Below are 17,738 nucleotides of genomic sequence, written 5' to 3'. Positions count from 1 at the left end.
ACTCTAATAACTGTGGTCTCTGCAGACTGTCAAGCACACTTCACATAAACACATCACATAATCCAAACACTTATTTTGCATGAATGAGCTCTGTTTTCGGGCAGCAAACAATGGATAGCAATACCTGGGAAGGGTTGCCTAGTCGAGAATCAGCCAATTATCCAACAGTTCTTTACACTGAGTATTTCTCAGTCTGGGAGAGTTGGCAGTGGTCAAACTCATTTTTAGCACCACCTGGCTCCTACCCCAAATATATAGGCACTACAAGATGCCATTTTTTCGCTCTTCTAAATCTCTGGTTTTACTTACAAGTGAGTGGAGAATATTGCACCTCTGTAACTCTGATGCCTGCCCTTCGATGATAAAAATTCTGTCCCTTCAATTCCTATAGAATTCTGGTAGAAATCCAAAGGCCTGTGCAGTCTGTTTGTGAATTCCTTGAGGACTTGTATTCCTGTGGATCAGGGTCCCCAGCAAGAAATGCAGGCAGACTCTCATAGTTGGAAAAGGTACAAGAGGACTTGTCCCTGAGAACCTCAGGAGGCAGCGTGGCCATGCCAACACTTTTGATTTCAGTCCAACAAAACCCATTTCAAATTTCTGACCTCCAGGACTGTAAGACAATACATTTCTGTCATTTTAAGCCATCAAGTTTTATTTACTTGTTACAGCCGCAGTGTGAAATTAATATATCCTCCAAAATAAATACAAGAATGAAAAAAATCACGTGGTTTCTTTATTTTTTTCTTCTTAAAAATACTGCTCGGTGTGCAACCGCTTTCATTAAATGTCGTACTCAAAGGTGATTGTTACTGATGGTCTCTCAAATCATTTAGTATCCTTTTCCAATTTCTTGATCAAGACCAGAAAATGACTGAATAAATAGTGCTTCAAAATGCATAAAACAGGGGCGCCTGAGTGGCTCAGTGGGTTAAGCCGCTGCCTTCAGCTCAGGTCATGATATCATGGTCTTGGGATCAGGCTCTCTGCTCAGCAGGGAGCCTGCTTCCCTCTCTCTCTCTCTCTCTCTCTCTCTGCCTGCCTCTCAGTCTACTTGTGATTTCTCTCTGTCAAATAAATAAATAAAATCTTTAAAAAAAACAAAAGCATAAAACAAGAGAAGCTGCTTGGAACAATTTGGCAATAAATTAACTTCATGGAGAAAATTGACCTTGACTTGACTGTGCACTTGTTTTACTGTTTCTCTGTCTGGATTGTGAACTCCAGGAGGTTTGGGAAAATGTCTGCTTTCTTCACTGAAGGACAGCAGCATATGCCATCCTAAAATAGGCCCCGTCGGCATATGGATTATTGTTTCTATTTTTAAAGATTTTCTTTATTTATTTGAGAGAGAGAGAGAGGGAATGCGCACGCACATGAGCAGGAGGAGAGGCAGAGGGAGAGGGGGAAGCAGGCTCCCCGCTGAGCAGGGAGCCTGATGTGGGTCCAATCCCAGGACCTGAGGCCATGACCTGAGGCAAGGCAAATGCTTAAGGGACTAAGCCACTGAGGCACTTGGTATGTGGATTATTTTCAACTGAAGGCAACTGAGAAGAAGCAGATGTAAGGAAAACTTTCTGCCATCCCCTATCTGCCTAAAAGCAGTACATGCCTTTGTGAAGGTGTCCTCTTACCTTCTCGACCCCTCCACCTGGAGAGAGAAGTTGATTGCCTGAGACAACTCTAGGCCTTTATCAGTGCAGAGTCACTACTGGATAAATCTACACAACAGACCTTATTAACTAACTCTTATTTTCCATTAACTTCCCCCATATATTTACCTTTCTATAGTTTGCCACACTAGAAACTCAAGGTTCTTTTCCTTATCCCTTCTCTAAATGTAATGTTCATTTCTTAGAATGCTCTGGAAGTCCAGGTTTTTGTTTTGTTTTGTTTTTAAGATTTTATTTATTTAACAGAGAGAGAGATCACAAGCAGGCAGAGAGGTGGGGGCGTGGGTCGGGGGAAGCAGGCTCCCTGCTGAGAAGAGAGCCCGATGCGGGGCTGGATCCTAGGACCCTGAGATCATAACCAGAGCCAAAGGCAGAGGCTGAACCCACTGAGCCACCCAGGTGCCCCGGAAGTCCAGGTTTAAACCACCCTTTGAGTTACTCATTGCTGGGTGCTCCCATGTATATGTGAGATGCATGTGTTGATAAATCTGTTTTTCTCTTGTTCATCTGTCCTTACCAGTCTCACTGTGGGGTCCTGGCCAGTGAACCTAAGATAGGTAGAGTAAAAAGATTTTTTTCCTTCCCCACATCACCATATTTGGTATCTAACACTGACAATGATTTGTTGATAAAAATGAATGAATTAAACATTTTATTTTACATAAATCCACTGCTATATTTGCTACAAATCTACTCAAAAAATTGCTTTTCTGCTAGATAACATTAACAGAGAAATGGTTCCTCTCACTCTCACATACAGAAATGTGTGTATATCTGTTTCACTCCTCACTACTGACTACTAACAATATTTTATAAGGTTTGAGTATAAATGTTAAAAACTTCTATCACTATAGCAGATGACTTAATTACTTAATATGTTTCTGAAAGTAGCAAGCAGAAAAAAATGACTACAGTTTAGAGTTTGAGTTTAGAGTTACCTAAAAGTCAAACAGAATGTGAACGAGGTTCACATTTCCACGGCTAGGGGTTCTGTCTCAGAGTTCCCAAAGTCAGCCGCCAGCCGCAGGGCGCGCTCATAGTACTCCAGGGCCTTATTTATCTCTCCTTTGACTTTATAGATGAACCCGAGAATGCTCAAGCTTTCTACATCTGATGCATTTCTACGAAGTTTCCTTAAAGCCAATTTCTCCAAAGAATTGATACTTTTATCCCTCAACAGTGATGCCTTCTCTATTTTTATTGCTTTCAGATAATGGATAATTGCATTGATCTCACATTTCTTTTGAAATTCCTGAAACTGACCATAGTGGAAATGGATCTCTTGCAGTTTTTCTTCTTCGAGTGATTTCAAGCAGAGCACTTTTTGGTACGTGTCTTCCGCTCTCCCGTAGTCGCCAACTTCTATGTACATGCCCGCCAGGTGTATGTAAGCAATTTCAAACGTGGGCTTTTGTTCCAGAGCAAACTGAAAATGAGATATGGCTAATCTTGCCATTCTGTCAACATTTTCTCTGTCCTGTCCCCTGGGCTGCCAGTTGGCAGCTCTCTTGATTGCGATCATCTGTGCCCTGTAGCAAAGCCCTACCTGGTGATGCAGGAAGGCAGAGGACGGGGTGGCCCGCAGAGCCATTTTTAAGAGCCGGAGAGCTTTATCCAGACAGCCTTTTCTTCGGTAAAACTTGGCCGCATACCGGAAGACGTAGGTCTGCGAGGACGTGTTGCCAAGTGCTTCTTCTATGTACTTTTCTCCTTCGGCTTCTTGGCCTACGTCCTGGAGCTTCAGGGCAAGGAGAGCCTTAACATACGCATCTTCTGGGTTTAGCCTGATGGCCTCTCTCAGGGGCTGCAGACAAAATGCCTCGCTAACCTGTGTTGCTTTGTTAAAGCTGTCTAGGCGGTAGATGGAGATCGCATACCCAGTGCTGAATTCAGGGTTCTCTGGGTCCACTGCCAGAGCCTTCTCAAAGCAGGCATTGGCCCGTTCATAATTCTTCTTCCCTCCGCATTTCAGCAAGGCCCACCCCTCCTCGCAGTCCATCTGGGGACACTGCACTCTGTAGCGGGAGGAAGCCCCGAGCTTCTTGCAGACATCCTCCACCTTGTCCAGGTAAGCCTGGGCTTCCTGCGGCCTGCCCATGTGGTGATGCAGCCAGGCGTAGTTGCCCCACGTGACCAGGCTTCTCACCTCTGACTGGGCAGCCTGTTCCTGCTGGATCAAGGCTTCGGCTTCCCGCAGGCTCCCCAGGGCTTCCTGGTTCTGGCCCTTGAGGTGTTTCACGTAGGCCAGCAGGTTGTGGATCCCCGCGTTGTATCTGGTGTCCAGGAAATCAATCTCATCCAAGATCCTGTTTTCTAAATCGGGCAGCTCGGTGGCTTCCACTAGCAACTCCCACGTGAAGTGACATCTCAGCTGAACCAGGCTCTCTTCAAGGAGATTCCCTTCGGATTTGTCACTGAAAACATAGAGGACAATTATTTGCAACTTTAGGAGCGCTCAGTGTAATGGAAACGAAGCCATCACTTTGGTCAAATACCACCCCCACTGTTCTTTCCTTCCCAATATCTGTTATTCACTTCAGGACTTTAGTCTGTAGATTTTGCAACAAATGAAGACCACCTAGGAGGGATGATATTTGTTCAACCAACTCTTTCTCTGCACTTATTACTTGGAAATAATTATAGATTGGCTGATATTTGCAAAGAGAGTACAGAGGTCCGGGCGTGCCTTTCCCCCAGTTTCTTCCGGAGATTGCACCTTACTGAATGATCGTACCAGAGCAAAGATGACTGACAGTGAGACAGTATCTGTCAGTTCTGCATCATTTCACCGCATGAGTAAATCCATGGAACCACGACCTCAGTCAAGATGCAGAATACTTTATCATCACAAATGCTGCCCTTATACTATTCAGAATCACACCTGTTCCCCTCCCTTCTCCTCACCAAACATCCCTAGCCTCTGGTCACTTGTTTTCTTCTTTATGATTTGGTCACTTCAAGAATGTCATATCATGGAATGATACAGTAGGTGACATTTTGAGATTGCCTTTTTTTTTTTTCATTCATCATAATGCCCTGACATCCATCCATTGTTCAGCTTATCTATGGTTCATTCCTTTTTATTGGGGAATGATATCCCGTGGCATGAGCATGCCACAGTTGGTTTACCTATGCATCTATTCCTAGAATTTTCGGTTTGGGACCTATTACAGATCAAGGTGCTGTGAAGAGCTGTGCACAGACTTTTGTGTGGACATTCATTTTCATTTCCATGGGATAGATGCCCAGGAGTGGCATATAGGTTATATGGTTAGTATGTGCTTATGTTTTTAACTGCCCAACTATTTCCCACAGTGACCATATCATTTTCCATTCTGACTAGAATGTATGAAGGATCCAGTTCTCTGCATTCTTAACAGCATTTGGAATTTCATTTAAAAATGTTTTCTTCTTAGCTCTCTTAATAGGATATCTCATTGTGGGCTTAATTTCCCTTCCCTAAGGGCTAATGCTGTTGAAAATCTCTTCCTGAGCTCCTTCATCACCCACAAATCCTCCTTGGCAAAATATCTCTTCATATCTTCTTCCTGTTTTCTATTTGGATTGTTTGTTTTTTCATTGTCAGGTTTCAAGAATTCTTTATAGATTCTAGAATGAGTCCTTTGTGAGGTGTGTGGTTTTCAAATATTTTCTCTCGGGGTGTAGCTTGTCTTTTTATCCTTTAATAAGGTCTTTTGAAGAGCAATAGTTTTTACTTTTTTTCCTTAAGATTTTATTTTTTCGACAGAGATACAGTGAGACAGGGAACACAAGCAGTGGGGGAGAGGGAGAAGCAGGCTTTCCACTGAGTAGGGAGCCCAATGCAGGGCTCGATCCCAGGACCCCAGGATCATGACCTGAGCTAAAGGCAGACACTTAATGACTGAGCCACCCAGGCACCCAAGTTTTTACTTTTGATGAATTATAGTTTATTGATTTTTTTTTTTTTTTTGGTCTCTCATGGATCATGCTCTTGGTATCATGTCCAGGAGTTCTGTAGCAAGCACTGGGTCCTGAAGATTCTCTCCTATGATTTCTTATTCTTTTAATAAATTAATTCTAAAAATATATTATTTATTTATTTGTCAGAGAGGGGAGAGCACAAGCAGGGGCGGGTGGCAGAGAAGAGGGAGAAGCAGACTCCCAGCTGAGCAAGGAGCCCTATATAGGACTGAATCCTAGGGCCCTGGGATCATGACCAGAGCTGAAGGCAGATGCTTACTAATGGAGCCACTTAGGCGTCCCTTAAATTTATTAATTTTTAAATTTTAAATATTTTTATTTATTTCGTAGCAAGAGAGAATGAGCAAGCATGAGTTGGGGGAGTGGCAGAGGTAGTGGGAGCAGCCAACTCCCCACTGAGCAGGGAGCCCAACAGGAGGTTCCATCCCAACACCCTGAGATCATGACCAGAGCCGAAGATAGACATGTAACTGACTGAGCCACTCAGGTGCCCTGCCTGTGATTTCTTCTACACATTTTATAGGTTCACTTTTTACATTGTATCTATGATTCATTTTGAGTTAACTTTTGCATAATGTATGAAGATTAATTTGATGGCTCATTTTCTGCCTATGGGTATCTGGTTGTTCCAATCACAATTTGTTGAAAAGACTTCTTTCTTCATTGAATTGCTTTTATACCTTTGTGAAAAGTCAGTTGGCAAAAATTATGTGGGATTATTTCTGGGTTCCTTATTCTGTTTCCCTGAGCTATGTTTTTATCCCTACACCAATACCATATAATTTCACTTACTGTAGTCTTAAAATTGTGTAGGGTGATTTCTCTCACTTTATTCTTCTTAAAAACTATTATTCATGTTCCTTTGCCTTTCCATATAAATTTTAGATTTATATTGTCTATATTTATAAAATACCTTGCTAGAGATTTTTTAATATTTCTTTTTAAAAAGACTTTATTTATTTGGTGGGAAGAGAGAGAAATTGTGTGTGTGTGTGTGTGTGTGTGTGTGCGCAACAGAACATCTGCGGGGGCAGAGGGAGAGGGACAAGCAGATTCCCCGCTGAGCAGGGAGCCTGACTGCAGCTTGATCCCAGGACCCCAGGATCATGACCTGAGCTGAAGGCAGACACTTAACTGACTGAGATACCCAGGCAACCCATTGTTGGAATTTTGATAGGAATTTTATATCAATTAAGGGAGAATTGACAGTTTTGGTATGTTGAGTCTTCTAATCCATCTATATGCTGTATTTCTGTTTATTTAGACCTTCTTTGATTCCTTTCATAAGTATTTTGTAGTTTTAGGCATTCAAATCCTATATATTTTATGTTATATTTATAATTAAATATTTATTTTAAGCAACCTAAAATTCTGTTCTATTTTAACTTCAATTTCCACATGTTCATTGCTGGTACACCTAAATACAATTGGGTTTTGTACATCAGTCTTACATTCTGCTACCCTGATGGGCTCAGTCATTAGTTCTAGGAGTTGTTTTATAGATGGGATTTTCTAGGTAGACCATAATGGCATCTGTAAACAGTGACAGTTTTATTTTTCCTTTCTGAGCTATATGCCTTTTACTTCCTCTTTTTTGCTTATTGGAGAAGAACTTCCTTTACGTATCCCTTTAGGGTAAATCTTATGGTGACATCCTTTAGTTTTCCTTCATCTGAGAATGTTTTTTGTTTTTAAAGATTTTATTTTTAAGTAATCTCTGCACCTGACAGAGATTTGTGGGATTCGAACTCACAGCCCTGAGATCAAGAGTTGCACATTCCACTGACTAAGGCAACCAGGTGCCCCTCATCAGAGAATGTCTTGATTTCATCTTCATTCTAGAAGGATATTTTTGTTGGATATAGGAGTCTGGGCTGGAAGTTTCTTTCCTTCAGCACTGGAAAAATGGTGTGCCTCTTTTTTCTAGACTCCATGGTTTCTAATGAGAAATTAGCTGGCATGAGAATTATGGATTTCCGCCCCCGCAAAGGTAAGGTATCATTTCTGTCCATTATTTTGTCTTTAGTTTTCAAAATTTTCACTGCATTATGTCTTGGATTTCTTTTGGTTCATCCTTTTTGGTGTTTGCACAGCTACTTAAAGCTAGTATGAGATTGAATAATTTCTATCATTCTATCTTCAAGTTCATGAGTTCTTTCCCTGTGTTCTCTGTTTGGTCGGTAGGTAAGGCAATTTCTTTTGTTAGGTGAGGGAAAGGACACGTCCTCTTACTCTTTCTCTGTAGGATACACATGGACTTCCCGAATAGAGAGGTCCAACCAAGGTTTCAAATGGTAGAGTTGGATTGGGGGATGTGGGGATGCATTGATCTGACTCGCGAAACAGAACTGATCCTGCTGGTGTTTGGACAAGACAGCCAAGAGCATCTTGCACAGGCAAGCCCTGCCCAACAGCCTTCAGCATCAGGGAAAGAGAATTGAGAAGAAGATGCTCAACAAGTTCAAGTCCGAAACAGTGGCCTTTTACTTGGTAAAAATGTGGGCCCATCCGTGTTAGCTCCCTTGACATCTGGTATCTCCACCTTGCTCCTGACACTTCAAAAGTATGGTAGAATTCACCAGTGAAGCCATCTGGTCCTGAATTTTTCTTTGTTGGCAGAGTTTTTACATTTTATGGAGGCACATACCTATTGTCATCTGATCATCATCTCATGTTTTGGGTACTGAGTCAGAGTGGGGACACGTGTCTTCCCGTTTTCCCTCTCCACCCTCCTGTCACGTTGTCTCAGCAGAGGTATGGGAGGAGGACCTCCACCCAAGGCCTCAGAGAAAGAGACTACGGAATGAGGGGTCCTAGCTTAGGAACTGCAAACACGTGAAGATATGATGAGCCAGAGAGGTCCTGCGTGCGTTTTGGACTGCAGCTCCCTTCAGAGACTGCACTTCACTGGCTGTGCAATGTCTGGGGTGAGGGAGGCAGCCATCTCTCACGAGGCCTGTCAGGGGAAGCCTTTGTCCAGCAGGACACATATGGAGATTTAACCAGGAGTTGGAAGACTCATAAAAAAAGACTAACACCGGGGCTCCTGGGTGGCTCAGTGGGTTAAAGCCTCTGCCTTCCGCTCAGGTCATGATCCCAGGGTCCTGGAATCGAGCCCCGAATCAGGCTCTCTGCTCAGCAGGGAGTCTGCTTCCTTCTCTCTCTCTCTCTCTGCCTGCCTCTCTGCCTACTTGTGATCTCTGTCTGTCAAATAAATAAATAAAATCTTTAAAAAAAAAAAAAAAAGACTAACACCAATTCTTCTAAAATGCTCCCAAAAAAGTGAAAGAGGAAAAACACTGCACTTTCAAATTCATAAATTCTATGAAGCCAATATGACAGAGATACCAAGGTCAAATAAGACAAAAACACAAAACTAAACTACAGACCAATTTTCTTTGTGAATATTAATGCCAAACCCTCAACAAAATACTAGCATACAGAACTTAACAGGATATGAAAAGGATTATACACCATGACCAAGTAGGATTTATTCCTGGAATTCAAGAATAATTCAATGTAGGAAAATCACTCATTTTAATATGCCACATTAACAAAATGAAGGAAAAAAACCCATATGGTCATCTAATTGATGTAGAAAAGGCATTTAACAGGATCACAACACCCTTTAATGATAAAAACACTCAACAAACTAGAATAGAAGGAAACTTCCTCAACATAAAAAGGAAATTCCATAGCTAACATCACCCTCAATGGTGAGAGACTGAAAGCTTCTCTGTTAAGATTAGGAACAAGGCAAGGGTGCTCACTTTTGCCACTTCTCTTCAACGTAGTTCTGGAAGTCCTTGCCAGAGCAGTCAATCAAGAGAAGAAATAAAATACATTCTGAGTTGGAAAAGAAGAAGTAAAATGATCTCTGTTTACAAATAACATGATTTTGTACATAGAACGTCCTAATGATTTCACACAAACCCTGTTAGAACTAAGAAATGATTTCGGCAGAAATGCAGCATGCAAGATCAACATGTAAAAATCAGTTGTGTTTCTGTGAGTTAACAATAAACAAGCCAGGAAGCAAAGTAAGAAAACAATTTTTTTTACAATAACATCAAAACGAATTAAATACTTAGGCATAAAGTCAACCAAAGAGGTGGAAGTTTTGTACACTGGAAACTACAGAACACTGCTGAAAGAAGGTAAGGAAGACACAAATAAAGTAAGAAGCATCCTGTGTCCATGGCCGGGAAGCTTTAATACTGTTCAGATGTCAATACCACCCAAAGCAATCCACAGACTCAGTGCAATCCACGTCAAAATCCTAATAATGTTTTGTGTTGGTTTTTTTGTTGTTTTTGGTTTTTTGTCTTTGTTTTTTGCAGAAATGGAAAAATCCATCTGAAAATTCTGATGGAATCTCAAGGGATCACAAAGAACCAAAATGATCTTGAAAAAGAACAAAGTTGGAGGTCTCATACAAAACTTACAACAAAGCTACAATAATCAAAACGGGGATATGGGCATAAAGAATGACATATTGATCAGTGAAACAGGATAGAGAGCCCAGAAATAAACACTCGGGTATAAGGTTGCATTTGTCTTCTAGGGCTACCATAATGAAGTACCACGGACTGACTGGCTTAAACAACAGATATTTATTTTCTTATAGTTCTGGAGGCTGGGAGGCCCCAATCAAGGTGCCTACTGATTTGTTTCCTGATAAGGGCTCTTACTGGTGTCCACATGACTTTTCCTCTGTGGTGCATGGATTGAGAGAGAGTGCACTTCCTCTTCTTCCATAAGGGTGGGCCCTTATGACCTCAGTTTACCCTTAGTACTTCCTCACAGGCCCCATCTCTAAATACAGTCACAGTAGGCGTGAGACCACCTATATGATGGTCACCCGTATGACAACCACCCTTCAACATATGACCAGAGGGACACAATTCATTCCATAACAATGGCCAAATGGTTTTTAATACATGTGCCAGGACCATTTAATGGAGAAAGATGTTTTAACGAATGGTTGCAGGGGGCACTTGGGCGGGTCAGTCAGTTAAGCATCTACCTTTGGCTGAAGTCATGATCTCAGGGTCCTAGGTCCATCCGGCTCCCTGCTCAGCAGGAAGTCTTCTTCCTCCCCTCCTTTCCCTGCCCCTCCCCTGACTTGTGCTTGTTTGCTCTCTCAAATAAATAAAATCTTAAAAAAAATAACAACCCCCCCCCAAAAAAAACAAATAGTGCCAGGAAACCTGGATAGCCACATTCAAAAGAATGAAGTTGGACCCTTATACTAGATACTAAAACAAAACAAAACATTAAGCTCAAAATGGACCAAACTACAAAAATCTTAGAAGAAAATAGGAAAAAAACCTCATGACGTTGGATTTGGCTGTCTTGGTTAGGACAGCAAAAGCAGAGGCAACACAAGGAAACAGAGATAAATTGGATTTCATAAAAATTAGAGGGCGCCTGGGTGGCTCAGTGGGTTAAGCCGCTGCCTTCGGCTCAGGTCGTGATCTCAGGGTCCTGGGATCGAGTCCCGCATCGGGCTCTCTGCTCAGCAGGGAGCCTGCTTCCCTCTCTCTCTCTGCCTGCCTCTCCATCTACTTGTGATTTCTCTCTCTGTCAAATAAATAAATAAAAATCTTTATAAAAAAAATTAGAAATGTTTGTATATCAAAGGGAACTACTGACAGAATGAAAAGACAACCCACAAAATGGGAGAGATTATTTGCAAATCATATATCTGATAAGAGATTAATATCCAGACTACATAAACAACTCTTGTAACTCAACGACAAAAAAACCAACCAACAGGGGTGCCTGAGTTGCCTAGTTGGTTAAGCATCTGACTCCTGATTTTGGCTCAGGTCATGATCTCAGGGTACTGGGATTGAATCCCCCATTGGACTCCCCGCTCTTTGGGGAGTCTGCTTGAGATTCTCTCTCTTCCTCTCTTTCTACCCCTCCCCCTAATCATGCTTTTTCTCTCTCTCTCAAATAAATCTCTAACAAGAATAAACAACAACTGACTAAAAAATGGGCAAAGGAATGAAGATTTCTCCAAAGAAGATAAACAGGTTGCCTTAAACACATGAAAGAAATGCAAATCAAAAGTAAAATGAGGGGGCGCCTGGGTGGCTCCGTGGGTTAAGCCTTTGCTGCTCAGGTCATGATCTCAGGGTCCTAGGATGGAGCCCCGCATCAGGCTCTCTGATCAGCAGGGAGCCTGCTTCTTCCTCTCTCTCTGCCTGCTTCTCTGCCTACTTGTGATCTCTAGCCATCAAATAAATAAATAAAATCTTTTTAAAAAATAAATCTTTTTTTAAAAAAAAAGTAAAATGAGATACCACTTCACATCCATTAGGATGACTACTATCAGCAAAAGAGAAAAAAGTGAGTGTTGATGAGGATGTGGAAAAATTAGAACTGTTGTGCATTAATTCTGGGAATATAAAATGGGGCAGTTGCTGTGGAAAATGGTGATGATTCTTCAAAAAATTAGATTTGTCATATGAGTCAGCAGTGCCACTTTGGGGTATACCCAAAACAAGTGAAAACAGAGACTTGAACAGGTATTGGCATGCTTACATTCATAGCAGCATTGTTCACAACAGTCAAAACGTGGGAGCAACCTAAATGCCATCAAGGAATGAATGGAGTCTATATACAGTGGAATATTGTTCATCCTGAACATGGAAAAGGTCATTCTCACACCTGCTACAACATGGGTGAACCTTGAAGACATTATGCTGAGTGAAATAAGGCAGCCTCAGAAAGCCACTTCTTGCATGCGTCCATTGATATGACATATCCACAGTAGACAAATCCAAAGAGTGAAAGCAGATTAATGGTTGCAAGAGCCTGGAGCGAAGGATGAGTGGAAATCGACTCCTTAAGTGGTGTGGAGTTTCTCCTCAGAGCCATGAAAATATTCTTGAAGGCGATACTGGTGATGGTTGGACAATGTCGTGAAGGTACTAAATGCCACAAAATCATACACTTGAAAATCAGTGACAGTGGCTAATTTTACCATACATATATGTTATCACAATAAAAAAATCATGCTACTCACCCAAGAGAAATTCTACAAGTGATATATACATATTTTTCTCTAGTATGTGTTGAAATAAACACAAAAGCACTAAAACATAAAAACTGATAAGTGTGCAGTCTGAAATGATCTCATGCACCTCCCCCACTGGTACACTTAAAGAAATACTGGTTTAGGGGCACCTGCGTGGCTCAGTTAGTTAAGCATCTGCATCTTCAGCTCAGGTCATGATCTCAGGGTCCTGGGATGGAGCTCCGGGCTGGGCACTGCACTCAGCATGGAGTCTGCTTGAGATTCTCTCTTTGCCTCTGCCCCTCCCCCACTTCTCTAAAATAAATAAACAAATCTAAAAAAAAAAAGAAACATTGGTTTAAAGGTTAAATAAGGTATCACTGACTAGAAATTCTGGTTCCTGTCTCAGCTCTATCATTTGTTATCTGTGTGATCTTTAATGTTTCTAAGTCTGAGATTCATTATTGCAAAATCAGTATGATCTGAGCACCTGCCTCATGGCTGTCTGTTGAGGATTAAATATAATAGTTTGCATAATACTTTCAGAAGCCAGGCTGGTACGTAATAAGCATCAAGGAAGTGATAGCTACTTCTATATTATCATCATTATTATTATTTCCTTTATCAGTGATAACCCCCTCTATCCGTCTATGGACCAGGGAGGAGGGTTGATCATAGGCTTGTAATTATGCACTTTGTGGAACTTCCGTCACTTCAAATTTTGTCCACCGGAGAGCACTGAGGGGAAATTTGCAAGTCGATATTATTTAAAATTCTTTAGTCTGTTAATATTAAAGATGATTTAAATCAAGATTCAGTTTGGACAACATAGCAATTCCCACATGAGGGCCTTTAGCTACGGGAGATGTGGATGTTCCCAAACATGCAACTCTGGTCAAGCCCCATGGCCCGGAGGATATCAGGGCTCTGAGGAGCACTGGCTTCCCTAGGGGAGACGTAATCTGCTCATCTTAAATCCAGTCAGAATGAGAAGACCTGCTATGGGAACCCAGCAGTACAGTGAGAAAGATCTTTTTCTCTAGGCTGTGAGCTTCTGCGACCCCATGCCCACAGCATTTTCCTCAAGAATCTGAGAGAACCCAGGACTGTGGCTCATAGAGCTGTGTGGGTCCCACTCTTCCCCCACAGTGATGAGCCAGCAGAAAGCACTGTCTTTTTCCAGACCAAATGTCCTTTCCTTCCCTCGGTCAGATGGTACTGAGTTTAGGGAAAAGAATTTCGGAGATTGGGGGTCATTTTCTCCCTTCCTAAGAAACTCTTTTCCTGCATCCCTCTGCTTCTTTGGGCTTTATTATGAGGTAAGCTTGATGCTAACACAAAGGAACAAAGGAAAAAAGAGTTCGCCTGAATTAGTGAACACTCAGTCCACAAGCAGATGCTCAGATAGAAGACCGGGGAAACTTAACATTACTGAAACAAAGTCTTTTGAGATGGTTTTGATGAAATTTTTTCTAAAACTTTAGACTGAAAGGTGGGGAAGCAGAGAAATCCTTACCTCATGGCTGTGATGAATCAGACAACGGTTCTGCAGTGTTCTGCTGAGCTGATGGGCTCTTCTGAGATTCCGGCGAGTCTTGAGGATGTTCTGCACTCAGTCCCAACACAGGGTTCTATCAGATAGACAGTTAATGGTGTCACCTGTGGGCGTGTTGTTACCAAATTAAACTGGAAACCAAGATAAGAACCGAAAGTGGAAACTGAAACTAGTTAGCAGAGTTCCTGCTTGGGGAAAATGAAACAAGGATTGCTTTCTTTGTTCTGTTTGAAAAACCGGATTGAGAAGAGGCTGGTGAAAGCAGTTTCACTGATAAGCCCAATTCCTCTTTCAGGCTCCACATGGCCTTGTGGGGAGTGGGCAGGGGGTGATGTCAGGCATGTAGAGTCCACGGAGCCCAGAGCCGGGGATGCCTGTGCACATCAGCTTCTGCAAACTTGCCAAGTTCTCATGCCCCAGATCTGTGCCTCTGGTGGCTCATCTGGAAAGAAAGTGTCCCTTTCATAGTATAAAATTCTGTGTATATATCTCCAAACTGGAGTCTCACCCCAGACTTGCTGCACTTATCCAAGAGGTTTTGTTTCACTAATTCTACTCTGCGTTTGTCTTGCATACCCTTCCAAAGAATGGCCAGGGACAGTAAGGGCCTGTGTCCTTGTTCATTGGAACAGGGAGAATGTCTGTGCTAGCATCTTGAGACTTCAAACAGAACACACTAGACCTTAATGCTCTCCAGGTTGGTGGTCTAAAGTGTTCTTTTTCTCAGACCTGACTCTCAGAGCTGGCAGGAGCCCTGTCCAGTTCTGTCAAGTTCTCTAGGTGCCTGTGGCTCTGATTAATTGGCTTATACAATAAAAGATGCTAGGACACCTGGTGGTGCAGTTGGGTAAGCATACAGCTCTTGGTTTGGGCTCAGGTTGTGATCTCAGAGTGATGAGATCGAGCCCCACATCCGGCTCCATGGGCATCGAATCTCAAGTCGGCTTGAGATTCTCTTTCCTTCCTCTGCCCCTCCTGCTCCTGCTCTCTCATTCTCTAAAACAAACAAATGAATAAATCTTTTTAAAAAAGAATTTTAAGGGGAGCCTTGGTGGCTCAGTAAGTTAAGCCTCTTCCTTCGGTTCAGGTCATGATCTCATGGTCCTGGAATTGAGCCCTGCATTGGGGGGGGGCGGTGTCTCTGCTCAGCAGGGAGCCTTCCCCCCACCCCCCCGCCCGCTGCCTGCCTCTCTGCCTACTTGTGATCTCTGTTTGTCAAATAAATAAAAATAAAATCTTTAAAAAAAGAATATCAAGTGCTTATATAGATTTAGTATTCGTAACAACTCTCAAAAATATAATAGCAATTAATCCAAATAATTCTCAAGTTCATGTGCCCTAAGGTTCATCTTTTTTTTTTTTTTAAGATTTTATTTCTTTAAGAGAGAGAGAGAGCACAGAATGGGGGAACCCAGGCCAAAGTCAGACACTTAAACGGCTGAGCCGCCCAGGTCTCCCTATGGTAAATCTTTAATGAATAAAAACTAACTGAATTTAATTAAAAGAGGCATGTTTTCAGAGTTACCAGCATTAGATGTAATACAGATAAACAACAACTTCTACCTGGATTTACTAATCATACAAGGTCATATTACCTATGTTACAGAATTTGTCAGCAAGAAAGATATGTTGGAGATAACAGCTGTTTAATGTCTTGTGAAATGTTCATGACTCATCTAAACATAATTATTAAGAACAAGTGAATTAAATAGATGTAAGATAAAGTTTATAAATTAATCTCCCAACAATAGTAATGTCTTCAGAAATAGTGTCCCCAAGTCTTTTTTGGTAACTTAAAACCTTAGAGTTTTGCTGAGTTAAATTAGGTGATGTAATCTTTAAATATATAAGTCATTTCTTTTTTTTTTTTTAAGATTTTGTTTATTGATTTGACAGACAGAGATCACAGTAGGCAGAGAGGCAGGCAGAGAGAGAAGGGGGGGGAGGAGGTTCCCTGCTGAGCAGAGAGCCCATAAGTCATTTCTTAATAGGATAATACATTAAGACATTGAGCATAAATGTATTTGCTTTTGGCTTTTTAATTTTTGCTTTATATATAATCTCTCTATGTAAGTTTATTTTCTTTTGGTTTTTAATTTTTACAGAGAGATTGTGTGTGTGTGTGTGTGTGTGTGTGTGTGTGTGTGTAGACTTTATATATATTTAGGCCTATTAATAAATAGGGTTTTTTTTTTTTTTATTTGGCAGACAGAGATCACAAGCAGGCAGAGAGGCAGGCAGAGGGAAAGAGGAAGCAGGATCTCCACTGAGCAGAGAGCCCAATGCGGGGCTCGATCCCCAGGAACCTGGGATCATGACCTAAGCCGAAGGCAGAGGCTTTAACCCCCTGAGCCACAGGCGCCCCAATAAATAGGTTTTATGAGGAGGACTATACTTCTAGAAGTTATGAAATGTGTTTATAAATTTTCCAGGCCAGAATTATTCTTTCTTAGTTTTCACTAGGAAATAAGAATTCTAAGAGTTAAAAATTCTAATTAATATATGTAAAAATAAAACTACCAAGAATGACATTTTCTTAGATTATAGGTCTGTTCTTTTTTTTTTTTTTTTAAGACTTTGTTTATTTGAGAGAGAGAGAGGATGCATACACACATGAGTGGTGGGAGGGGGAGAGGAAGAAGGAGAGACTCTAGCAGATTCCATGCTGAGCACAAGCAACCAGTGTGGGGCTTGATCTCAGACCCTGAGATCATGACCTGAGCTGAAATAAAAAATTGGACACTTAACCAACTGAGCCACCCAAGCGCCCCCTGTAGGTCTGTTCTTAGTAAGAAAGGTTTCTTTATCCCTAATATAATCTGCCTGGGAAGCAGTGATTCTGGGTTTCATCTTTATTACCTCATTGATTACTTAGAAAAACTTAAGTCTTCTCTCCTCAAAAAGAAGTAAGGCTTTTGTAACTATATCTCCTCCTCCTCCTCTTCCTCCTCCTCCGCCTCTTCCTCCTCCTCCTCCTTCCTCCTTTTCTTCTCCCCACACCCCCTCCTCCTCCCTGCTCCTTCTTCTTCTTCAAGATTGTCCGTGAAATCCTTTTGTCACTTTGGTTGAATTAGTAAGTATCATCTCATAATTTTCTGTGATCCTATTTAGCCATGTGTCCAAAGCTTCTGATATTCTTTATAAACCTCCCCAAATCAAATTCTAAATGAAGTCTTTTTGGCCTGGAAGAAACTTTGGGATTTAAAATATATATATATATATATATATATATATATATATATTATTTATTTGACAGACAGAGATCACAAGTAGGTAGAGAGGCAGGCAGAGAGAGGAGGAGGAAGCAGGCTTCCCGCTGTGCAGAGAGCCCGATGCAGGGCTCAATCCCAGGACCTGAGCTGAAGACAGAGGCTTTAACCCACTGAGCCACCCAGGTGCCCCTGGGATTTTTTAAAAAGATTTTATTTATTTATTTATTTGATAGAGAGCACAAGTAGGCAGAACAGCTGGCAGAGGGAGAGCGAGAAGCAGGCTCTCTGCTCAGCAGGGAGCCCCGTGC

General features: G+C 41.7%; 1 protein-coding gene across 1 annotated transcript; it reads right to left on the bottom strand.

Annotated features, from left to right (window-relative positions):
* Positions 1–2,308: 2,308 nt before the first annotated feature.
* On the bottom strand, positions 2,309–14,418 carry LOC309859835 (interferon-induced protein with tetratricopeptide repeats 1-like). Its single transcript, XM_082720953.1, has 2 exons — positions 14,180–14,418; positions 2,309–4,087 (listed from the first exon to the last, which is right to left on the bottom strand). The coding sequence occupies exons 1-2, from the start codon at positions 14,182–14,184 to the stop codon at positions 2,641–2,643; spliced, it is 1,452 nt and encodes a 483-aa protein (XP_082577079.1). The 5' UTR covers positions 14,185–14,418; the 3' UTR covers positions 2,309–2,640.
* Positions 14,419–17,738: the final 3,320 nt, after the last annotated feature.

This window comes from Mustela nivalis, assembly GCF_964662115.1.
Source record: "Mustela nivalis genome assembly, chromosome: 2".
Taxonomy (NCBI): Eukaryota; Metazoa; Chordata; class Mammalia; order Carnivora; family Mustelidae; genus Mustela; species Mustela nivalis.
Note: the sequence above shows the minus strand (reverse complement) of the source record. Positions and strands in the feature narration are given on the sequence as shown.